The sequence below is a fragment of the Pantherophis guttatus genome, chromosome 2 (genome assembly GCF_059756535.1).
Source record: "Pantherophis guttatus breed Tessera chromosome 2, ASM5975653v1, whole genome shotgun sequence".
In the NCBI taxonomy this organism is placed as follows: domain Eukaryota; kingdom Metazoa; phylum Chordata; class Lepidosauria; order Squamata; family Colubridae; genus Pantherophis; species Pantherophis guttatus.
In genome coordinates this window covers 261,750,146-261,762,161 of record NC_142064.1, presented here as the reverse complement: position 1 = coordinate 261,762,161, position 12,016 = coordinate 261,750,146, and the positions used below count along the sequence as shown (strand labels likewise).

Genomic DNA, 12,016 nt, shown 5'->3' with positions numbered 1-12,016 from the left:
CAGTTTTAGTCGCCACGATGTAAAAAAGATGTGGAGACTCTAAAAAGAGTGCAGAGAAGAGCAACAAAGATGATTAAGGGACTGGAGGCTAAAATATATGAAGAACGGTTGCAGGAACTGGGTATGTCTAGTTTAAAGAAGAGAAGGACTAGGGGACACCTGATAGCAGTGTTCCAATATCTCAGGGGCTGCCATAAAAAAGAGGAAATCAGGCTATTCTCCAAAGCACCTGAGGGTAGGACAAGAAGCTATGGGTGGAAACTAATCAAGGAGAGAAGTAACTTAGAACTAAGGAGAAATTTCCTGACAGAACACTTAATCAGTGGAACAACTTGCCTCCAGAAGCTGTAAATGCTCCAACACTGGAAGTTTTAAAGAATGGTTGGATAACCATTTGTCTGAAGTGGTGTAGGGTTTCCTGCCTAAGCAGGGGTTTGGACTAGAAGACCTCCAAGGTCCCAATTCTGTTATTCTATCCCATCCCATCCTATCTCACCATCTCATCCTATCCAATCATCTCATCCTCTGCTATCTGTCCCCTTCTCCTTTTGCCTTCCATCTTTCCTCAACATCAAGTTCTTTTCCAGTGAGTCCTCTATTCTCATTAGGTGACCAAGGTATTACCTAATACCTTACGGCATTTAAAATTGCTGCCTTCGATTTTCTGCTGTTAAGTAAAGATAAAGGTTCCCCTTGCACATATGTGCTAGTTGTTCCCGACTCTAGGGGACGGTGCTCATCTCTGTTTCAAAGCCGAAGAGCCAGTGCTGTCCGAAGACGTCTCTGTGGTCATGTGGCTGGCATGACTAAATGCCAAAGGCGCACGGAATGCTGTTACCTTCCCACCAAAGGTGGCCCCTATTTTTCTACTTACATTTTTTACGTGCTTTCGAACTGCTAGGTTGGCAGAAGCTGGGACAAGTAAGGAAGCTCACCCCGTTACACGGCACTAGGGATTTGAACCACTGAACTGCCGACCTTTCAATCGACAAGTTCAACGTCTTAGCCACTGAGCCACCGTGTCCCAGTTTCTGCTGGTTGGGAGATTTAAATTTCTGCTTTACCTTGTGCTTTAACAGAATAAGAATAACAGAGTCAGAAGGGGCCTTGTAGGTCATCTAGTCCAACCCCCCCACCCAAGCAGGAGACCCTACACCATTTCTGACAGATGGCTGTCCAGTCTCTTCTTAAAAGCTTCCAGTGATGAAGCTCCCACACAACTTCTGAAGGCAAACCAAGTTCCATTGGTTGATTGTTCTCAGGGTCAGAAAAATTCTCCTTATTTCCAGGTTGAATCTCTCCTTGATCAGTTTCCATCCATTATTCCTTGTCTGGCCTTCAGGTGCTTTGGAAAATAGGTTGATCCCCTCTCTCCTCTCCGTGACAGCCCCTCAAGTATTGGAACACTGTTGTCAGGTGTCCCATGGTCCCTCTCTTCACTAGACTAGCTTTTTATCTGTGTTATTTTCATGGCAATTGAAGAGTTTCATGTGCAAAACTGGGGCTTTAAATCTCTCATAGGCTTTGGACACCATTTAATCAATTTAAAGCCCCCTTCCCCCCCACATCAGACCAAAAAGTTTGAGTGTACCCACATTTGGGACATTTGCTAGACTGAAATACACATAGATTTTTGACATGAATCTATATATAACGTATTTTTCGGAGTATAAAATGCACCTTTCCCCCCCCAAAAAGAGGGTGAAAATCTGGGTGCGTCTTATACTCCGAACGTAGCCCTGTCCAGCCTCACAAATGGAGATTTCAGAGGCTGAAAGAAGCCCCTGAAAGAAGCTTCAGGAAAAAAGCCTCAGAAACAAAGGTTCAGAAAAAAAAGCCTCTCAAAGGCTTTTATCTAAAATAATATGACAAGCAACAAAAGAAGAATCAGTAAAGGTTCTAACCAAACTATGTTAACAAATCTGGAGAATGACACAATAACCAACAGATCAGAAGAGGTTAATGTACATATCAATACCAAAGAAAGGAGATTGAACAGAGTACAGATAGTCCTTCAGAATAAAAGCCTCTGAAAGAAGCTTCAGAAAAAAAGCCTTTTTTTCTGAAGCTCTGTTTCGAGGCTTTCAGAGGCAGAAAAAAAAGTTTTTCCTGAAACAGAGTTTCAGAAGTTTCAGAGACAGAAAAGAAAGCAAGGCACAGAGCTCACAACCAACAAACCTGTTGCTAAAATTCACCTCTGGGAACAGCTGATTGAGGGTATTCCGGGAGGCCGATCAACCCACCAATCAGCTTTTTTCTTATTTTCCTCCCCAAAAACTAAGGTGCATCTTATACTCCGAAAAATATAGTATATTCATAGGTTTATCTACCTTTCTCCTTGTGTGGATATATCTGTATCTGTATAACCTATACCCAGCATTTCCAGATTTATTTCATAACAATTTTTAATGCTAAGCGTTTGTGATTTACTCAAGTCCAAAAGAGAATTTCATGATTGAGTGGATATTTGAACTTGTATCTTGCTAGTCTTCTATGTGTCAAATGAATCACAATGTTAGAGATTAGATTGGTATGTTTGGTTTTTTCTCTGTAATATATGCTTTTTTCTTGTTTTCATATGTTGTGCACCCATTATATGTGAAACCATTAAACTGAGTCATTTATGTGAATCTTGCAGACAAAGAAGATGCCAAGGAGCGCATTCTGAACAAATGAGAATCATAAGCAGCATTAAAAAAACAAAGCAAATCTATCTAGCAATCAAAATGCATTCCATTTCCTCCAGAAAACCTTTCTGCTTCCACAGCAGACAACACACAAGTGAGAGACTAACAAGAAGATGGTTTTTGTGCTGGAAATAATCGAGTATGTGAAACTCAGACTCTCCACAAAAAAGATCAGTCTGGATCGTTTCTAAATTCAGAAAAAGAGGGAAATATCTAGAAATCAGTGGGGTGGAAGTAGTCGCTTGGATAGCCATGCAAGCCAGATAATCATGCAAGCCTCACCCTGTGAAGAAAGAAAGAGCAGCTTGATTCAAAGCAGCACCGAAGAAGGGATCCAAAATATTTTTGATCTCCAGAATCCAGGAATGTCATTGGTGGAAAAGCACCACAGATGCGGATATTGTGGGGAAATGACAGATTGCAGATCAGAGTTGATTACGCATGGGAGGACCCACACTGGAGAAAATCTCTCCCAGTGCCCTCAATGTAGCAAAAGCTTTATCAAGCACACTACTCTACTGATACACAAGAGAAGTCAAATGGCAGAGAAGCAGTACGAGTGTCTGGATTGTGAGAAAACTTACAGCAGTAATTCAAGCCTGTTGATAAATCAGAGGACTCACACAGGAGAGAAACTGTATTTTTGTCCAGATTGTGGGAAAAGTTTCACTCGGAATTCCCACCTGGTGATACACCAAAGGACTCACACGGGAGAAAAACCATACGAGTGTCCTGATTGTGGGAAAAGTTTCAGTCAGTATTGCCACTTGGTGATACACCAGAGGACTCACACAGGAGAGAAACCATATGAGTGTCTTGATTGTGGGAAAGGTTTCATTCAGAATTCTGACCTGGTGATACATAAGAGGACTCATACTGGGGAGAAACCATATGTGTGTCTGGATTGTGGGAAAAGTTTCAGTCGGAATTCCTACTTGGTGGTACACCATAGAACTCACACAGGGGAGAAGCCGTATGAGTGCTTGGAATGTGGAAAGGCTTTCGGTCGAAATTCCGAGCTGATGATACATAAGAGGACTCACACTGGGGAGAAACCATATGAATGTCCGGATTGTGGGAAAAGTTTCAGTCAGAATTCCCACCTGGTGGTACATCATAGGACCCACACAGGGGAGAAACCGTATGAGTGTCCAGATTGTGGGAAAGGTTTCACTACTAGGTGTAAACTTATAAATCATGTAGGTTTACATACAGGGGAGAAACCTTTTAAATGCCCAGAGTGTGGACGGTGCTTCACGCATCATTCTTGTCTTACTGCACACAAAAAAATTCACATGAGACAGAAGGTGATTCGTGTAGAGAAGGCTTGAATTTAATTTCTGATCTTCTATTTGAAATGCAACTGAAATATTAAGTGTTTAATTTTGGGTCTGATTTGCTTTAGTCAAAGATGCCTCGGTATTGTAGATAAGAGTGAGGAGAGAAAAGAATTGGAAAATGTTAGTTTGATAAAAGACTAGCTACCTGTATATAGCTGTTAATAGATGTTACTACCGGTAGATACTTACTTTTCAAGAAATATTTACTTTTCAAGAAATATTTATTTTTCAAGAAATAGTGCTATTGCTGCAATAAAGATTTTGTGTGTTTTTTTGGATTTCTATAGATCAGGGCTGTCAAACTCCCGAATCACACACCGGATGCGTCACGTGCTGGCCACGCCCCCACCCAATTTAGCGAAGGGGAAAAAACTCCCCATACATCACGTGATGCTGCCATAATACATGAGTTCGACACCCCTGCTATTGATCATAGAAATGCCACATGCAACATTTCAGCTTTCTACCTCATTGTCTTCCAGATTTCAAGCCCCAGAATTCTCCAGCCAGGGTTACCTCTTGAATAAAATACCTTGAAGTGATAGTCGACGTTTCTGGTTGGTCTCTGAAATCTGGGCTAAAAATACTTTACAGAAAAGATTGCAGTGCTCATGTTTATTTGAGATAATGAATCCTCAAATATGACAAAATGGGAAAGTGAGTTCAAAGAAAGTCAGTGGAAGGAGAATCCCTGTTCAGATTGTGGCTGGGATAAAGAGCACAATACAGAAGATCTGAAGGAAGTATCCAGCAATGACAAAAGCACTGTAGAATTCAACATTTGATGCCTATTAAATATGATGGATAAGAGCTGTAGGTACATAGAGTTGTGGAGAAAAGGGGTTGTGGTTTTGAGCAGAGGATCTTCAGGTTTACTAGCAACTCCTCCTGTAATATTGTTTGCTTGGAGGTGCTTGCTGGTTTGCCTTTGGTGTGTGATACAATGCCAATTTGCTGACATTTTTGCTGCCTCCCCCTTTGGTGGTCGAGATCTGAGAAAAAAGTTGTAGAGCGGTAAATGATGCTAACTTCATCCCCCTTCAAATCAGATGACGGATAAGGGCAGCAACCTTGGGAGGAAGTATTGAGTTGAAGTGTTTGAAGCATGTGGAACTCAATGAGACAGTGCAGAACAAAGACTCAAAGACTCTTCCTATTATTGCTTGCCATCTGTGCATAGAGAAAAACTTCCTGTTCCTTTGCACAGAGATGAGCAACGTGGAAGGGAAATGTTGGTCTGTATTTCTCTGAAGAATGGACTTCAGGCCAGGCTCCGTTTCCACAGAGAGTTTTATTCTGGTCAGCTCATCGGAGATAATTCCCAAATAGGAATGTGTGATGACAACTACTCAATAAGAAAGAAGGGAGCAGAAGGCACAACTCTGGTTTTTCTTTTTGCAATTCCTTTCCTATTTATATTTCCTACTTTCAAGTCTTTTACCCAAACTGTTTGGGAATAGTAAGGCCGAAATCTTAATTACTCTGGAGATTGGGAAGGCTGCTCAGAGCAATTCTGCCCTCTAAAGAGATGTAGACTCCCCTATAATGCAAATAGGAAGATCATCTTGTCGATCAGGTCGGCAGTTCAGCGGTTCGAATCCCTAGCGCCGTGTAACGGAGTGAGCTCCCGTTACTTGTCCCAGCTTCTGCCAACCTAGCAGTTCGAAAGCATGTAAAAAATGCAACTAGTGTGCCCCCATTGTGAATCGGTAGTAAAGGTAAGTAGAACCCACCTCTGCAACAATTCCTTTCACCTTGAACTTAATGAAATTTTAGGACCCAGCACGTGGCTAATCTTCTACAGCCAGATCTACCTTTGTTGGATCTGCTTTTGTTGTTCAAGCTTCCCTCAGTTGCAAAGGTAGGTTTTGAGGAGTTATCCCACACCCCCGAGACAAGTAACTGGCTGCAACAATATTTACTGATCCCCAAGAAAGGTGCACTTGTATTTCTATCCCCCCCCCCCAAACACACAAAATGATGCTTTCTCTTAGTTCTCACTTCTTTTGAACAGCTTCTAGCTCTGATTGGTTGATTGATTCATTGATCCATTCCATTCATTCATAAAATTTATATGGCCACTCAACACACTCATGGTGACTCTGAGCGCATAACAATTATCTCACCACTATACACAAACTAATGTGAACTCACACACACACACACCCTAATTACAGTGCGGTTGGCGATGAGTGCTCCTCAGGAGATCAGAAAAAACAGGTTAATGATAGTTCGTCCTGGAGAGAAGCTATCAGTGTGGTCGGTGGTGTTGAAAACCACTTACTGGCACATAGAGCAATCAGTCAAAAATCTAGCAAACGCCTCAGAATAGACAGATAGATAGTATAGATAGTTTTTCAGGCTTCCGTCGCTAGATGGCGCGCTATAGATCAGCAACACCGGCGCCTAGAAAGCAGCCAATACAGTAGCGGCATTGGTGGTTGCTGAGTACCGACATCCAACGGGATGTGGGGGGGAGAGAGACGAGTGAAAGGCGTTGAAACAATCGGGAATTGCTAGAGAGGATGCAGGAGAGGAACTTCCTCTTCCGGCTCATCCATGGGAGAATGGTGGCACAGGCAGCTCTCTCGCTCTTCCAAGGGTCGAAGCAGCAGCTGGAGAGGTGAGTTGAGGACAGGTGGAGGTGGAGCCGGGGAGAAATAGGGCTGTTTGGTTTTCTCCATTGCGTAGAAGCAGAGAATCAACTAAGCTGCAACATACTCAGCTGCTACATATTCCTTCCCTTCCCGGATTTTAATTCCACTGGTGCCACTAGTTTTATAAGTGGTGCATTCAATTTTCTTGCTGGTTGGGAGATTGAAAAAAGGTCTCCTTCAGTTTAGGAGTTTGCTTGTGCTTTTTATGAGCATGTTGTTTTCTTGGCCAAGAATAGAATAGAATTTTTCATTGGCCAAGTGTGATTGGACACACAAGGAATTTGTCTTGGTGCATAAGCTCTCAGTGTACATAAAAGAAAAGATACATTCATAAAGAATCATAAGGTACAACACTTAATGATAGTCATAGGGAATTAATAAGCAATCAGGAAACAATATCAAGGATACAAGCGACCAAGTTACAGTCATACAGTCATAAGTGGGAGGAGATGGGTGGTGGGAACGATGAGAAGATTAATAGTAGTGCAGACTTAGTAACTAGTTTGACAGTGTTGAGGGAATTATTTGTTTAGCAGAGAGATGGCGTTCGGGGAAAAACTGTCCTTGTGTCTAGGTGTTCTGGTGTGCAGTGCTCGATAGTGTCATTTTGAGAGTAGGAGTTGAAACAGTTTATGTCCAGGATGTGAGGGGTCTGTAAATAATGAGTGTCATTGGCAAAACTGCTGCATTAAATCTTGCAGAGGCTCTGGGCACCCTTTCTTATGTTGAAGCTCCCCACATCTCTAAAATTAGACCAAAAAATTTGAGTGTACCCATTTCTGGTACATTTTTCAGGCTGAAATACACATGGATTTCCAACATACATATATTTGTAAGTGTATATCTGTATTTCTCTCTGCGTGTAATATATCCTCAGCATTTCTAGATATATTTGATGATAACCCTTTGCAGTTCTAAGAATTTGTGATTTGCTCAAGTCAGCAAGAGAATTTCACGATTATGTGGATGTTTGAATCTCATTAGTATTCTGTGTGTTAAATGAATCATAATTAACGTTAGGGATTAATCTAGCCTTTTGGCATGTTTGCTTTTTCATTGTAATGCATGCTTTTTACTTGTGGTTTGTCACCTGTTGGGCACCCATTTTATAAACAACCAGTTAAACTTATGTCAATCTTTTAGACAGAGAGGATGCCAAGAGGAGCATTCTGGATAAGTGAAAATCGCAAGAAGAATTAAAGAAGAAAGTGAATCCAGTCAGCAATCAAAATCTTCCAGTTTCCTCCAGAGAACAACGAAACTCTCCTTCCCTGTTAAGTAACAGACAAAAGAGAATAACAGGAACTGGGTTTTGAGCCAGAAGAAAATTGAGTCTGTGGAACTCATATCCGAATTCAGAAAAAAGATGGAAATATCTGGAAGTCAATGGGGAGAACGCTGTGACTTGGATAGTTATGTAGGGCAGGCAGTCATGCGAGCCTTGCCCTGTGAAGAAATAAAGAATAGCTTGAATCAAAGCGCCAGGCAAGACGGGATCCAAAATATTTTTGACCTCCAGAATCCATTGGTGGAAACCCCACACCGATGTGGGAAAAGCACAGATTGTGGATCACAGCTGATTATGCATGAGAGTTTCCACACTGGAGAAAAACCAAATGAATGTTCCGGGTGTGAGAAGGTCTTTTGCTACAGCTCCTTCCCTTTTGAAAATAAAAGGACTTACACTGGAGAAAATCCATACCAAAGCTTCCAGTGTGGAAATTTTAGCAAACACGCTCCTCTAGTCTTACACCAGAGGACTCCTACAGGTGAGAAACCATATGAGTGTCCGAACTGTGGGAAAGCTTTCAGTCAGAATTCCCACCTTGTAAACCATCAGAGGACTCATACAGGGGAGAAACCGTACGAGTGTCCAGATTGTGGGAAAGGTTTCAGTCAGAATTCCAATCTCTTGATGCACCAGAGGACTCACACAGGGGAGAAACCATATGAATGTTCAGATTGTGGGAAAAGTTTCCGTCTTAATTCCCATCTGGTGGTACACAAGAGGTCTCACACCGGTGAGAAACCATATGAGTGCCTGGATTGCGGGAAAGGTTTCACTCATAGTTCCCACCTTGTGATACACAGGAGAACTCACACAGGAGAGAAACCTTATGAGTGTCCAGATTGTGGGAAAGGTTTCCGTGTTAATTCCCATCTGGTGGCGCACCAGAGGATTCACACAGGGGAGAAACCATATCAGTGTCTGGATTGTGGGAAAAGTTTCAGTCAGAATTCCCAACTAGTGGTGCACCAGAGGACACACACAGGAGAGAAACTGTATGAATGTCCAGAGTGTGGAAAAAGTTGCACTCACAATTCCGACCTCATGGTACACCTGAGGACACACACAGGAGAGAAACCGTATGAGTGTCCATATTGTAGGAAACGTTTCAGTCACAATTCCAACCTGGTGGTACACCAAAGGATACACACAGGAGAGAAGCCGTATGAGTGTCCGTACTGTGGGAAAAGTTTCAGTCGGAATTCTTATCTGGTTATACACCAGAGGACTCACACTGGGGAGAAACCATATCAGTGTTTGGATTGTGGGAAAAGTTTTAGTCACAGTTCTGAACTGGTGAGACACCAGAGGATACATACAGGAGAGAAACCGTATGAGTGTTCAGACTGTGGGAAAAGTTTCAGTCAGAATTCCAGCCTGGTGATACACAAAAGGACTCACACTGGGGAGAAACCGTATGAGTGTTCGGATTGTGGAAAAACTTTCAGTCAGAATTGCTACCTAATTATACATGAAAGGACTCACACAGGGGAAAAACCATATGAGTGTCTTTATTGTGGGAAAACTTTCATTCGGAATTATGCCTTGGTGATACACCAGAGGACTCATACTGGGGAGAAACCATATGAGTGTTCGGATTGTGGGAAAAGTTTCCGTCTCAGTTCCCACCTGGTAGTGCACCAGAGGATTCACACTGGGAAGAAACCATATGAGTGTCAGGATTGTGGGGAAAGTTTCAGTCAGAATTGTCTCCTGGTATACCACCAGAGGGCACACACAGGAGAAAAACCGTATGAGTGTCCAGACTGTGGGAAAAGTTTCAGTAACAATTCTCACCTGGTGGTACACCAGCGGATTCACACAGGAGAAAAACCATATGAGTGTTCGGATTGTGGGAAAAGTTTCAGTCGGAATTCCCACCTGGTGGTGCATCAGAGGACTCACACAGGGGAAAAACCATATGAGTGTCCAGATTGTGGGAAAGGTTTCAGTACTAGATCTAAACTTGTAAATCATGTAGGTTTACACATCGGGGAGAAACCTTTCAAGTGCTCAGAGTGTGGACGGTGTTTTACGCAAAATTCCTCCCTTACTGCGCACAAGAAAATCCACACGAGGCAAAAGGTAATGAATATAGAGAAGGTTTGAGTTTCCTTTCTGATCTCCTTTGGAAATGCAGTTTAGAAATTCACTTTAGTGAAATGTCTTAGTATTAGACATTTAGAGAGAGAAGCAAAATGGAAAAATGTTAGTTTAATTAGTTTAGCAAAAATAATGGAATTCTGCAAAAAGTGTTTTGGGGTGGGTTTTTTTCTTTTTGCATATTGATCATCATAGGGCATAGAAATGCAACATACAAAGTAAAGGTATTCCTCAATTTACAACCATAATGGAGCCCAAAATTTTTGTGAGAAATTTAAGTGAGTTTTGCCCCATTTTATGACTTCTTTTGCCACATTTGTTAAGTGAATCACTGCAGTTGTTAAATTAGTAATATGGTTAAGTGAATCTGGTTTTGCTATTGACTTTGCTTGTCACAAAAGGGGATCACAAGACCTTGCGACACTGCAACGGTCATAAATATGAGTCAGTTGTCAAGCATCCGAATGTAAATGACGTGAGCATGGGGAAGCTACAACGGTCTTAAGTATGAAAAATGGTCACAAGTCCCTTTTTTCAGTACTGTTGAAACTTTGAACGGTCACTAAACGAACTGTTGTACATCGAGGACTATATATTAACCTTCTACCTAGATGTCCTCCAAATTTTCAGCCCCAGAATCCCCCAGCCAGCATACTTATTGAATAAAGTATTATGCAGTATTATAGTAAACATTTCTGGTAGGTGCCAAATTTCTGCGGCAAGACTTAAAAATACATTATTAAAAAAATAGGAACATTCATATTTTTCTAACAATTCCAGAATTTTATGTCAAGGAGAATCCTATTTAGATTATGGTAAACTAAAGCACAGAATAGAGAATATATGAGGGAGGGTTTAGGAACAACCACTCTGTAAAATTTTACAGGTAAAGGCTGTTGAATATGATAAGTGCTGTAAGGATATTGAAGAGAAAAAGAATTGTGCTTTTGAGTGTAGGACCTTCCTGTTTATTAGCAACCCTCCTATGATCTTGTTTCTTTAGAGGTACCTTTGATGTCTGGTAGGTGATATTAATGTCAAGATGCTGCCCCTTGTTTTGCTTCCTCCTTGGTGGTGGAGAGCTGAAAAAAAAAAGTGATAAATGTTTCTTTTGTAAAAATGCATTGTGTAAGAACCATAACTTTTGAAAAGGAAAATAAAAGGGCAATATCAGCACTGCTGTGAACATGAGACAAAGAAATGCAAGCCTCTCTTCTCAAGACACAGGAGATTCTTTCAATTCTTTCACTCCACTCTCGGGGCTCTTTTTAAATGTTTCCAAAAATCCCTACTAGTAAAGAAAAAAAAAATTATTTGGAGCAGCTAAGAGGCATTTTAGTTATGCAGATGAATGACTTTTATTGTGCTGTGTCTAAAAGACTCCAAAGAATTCAAGATTGGTTCATTACACTGACAGAATTCAGAGATCAGATTATAATACAATGCCCCGTGGCACACAAACAACAAAGCATGCGTCTCAAATGTGCTTTTTCAAAAGGCAACTGGACTGTTTTTTTTCCTTAAGGAAGAAGACGTTTTGCTTCTCATTCAAGAAGCGCAATCGGTTCTGGCCAGATCCGATGAAGCTTCTTCGATGAGAAATGTCTTCTTCCTCCTTAGGGAAAAAACAATCCAATTTGCCTTTTGAAACAACTATGTCCTGGATGACTGAGAATCTCCACAGACAAGAGAGCACATGCTTCTCCAATGGCTGTATTACAGAGGCATTTGAGCAGGCTCATTTCATCATTACTGCATAAATACTCAGGAGAGACAGAACAATTCTGCATCTCCCTGCTGCTTTCAGATAGAAACCCTGATATAACATATGTTACCAGATTCTGAGGATCAGCATTTAAAATTTGTCAGATAATGGATGACCTGTGCCATAAATTAGTCTTGCTGAACATCATATTAGACTTTGCACGGGGATAGGTTTAA

The 12,016-nt window shown here is 41.4% G+C and overlaps 2 protein-coding genes across 2 annotated transcripts in view; both read left to right on the top strand.

Annotated features, from left to right (window-relative positions):
* Positions 1–11,276, top strand: part of LOC117667834 (uncharacterized) — a 17,660-nt gene extending 6,384 nt beyond the window's left edge. Inside the window, exons 2-3 of the mRNA XM_087885231.1 lie at positions 2,639–4,012; positions 7,970–11,276. Of these exons, the coding sequence (XP_087741357.1) occupies positions 2,957–4,012; positions 7,970–10,081 (3,168 nt within the window). The 5' untranslated portion in view covers positions 2,639–2,956 and the 3' untranslated portion in view covers positions 10,082–11,276. The remainder of the gene's footprint in view (positions 1–2,638; positions 4,013–7,969) is intronic.
* The window catches only part of LOC132712326 (uncharacterized), a 200,735-nt gene that overhangs the window by 151,431 nt on the left and 37,288 nt on the right, over positions 1–12,016 (top strand). The window lies entirely within an intron of this gene.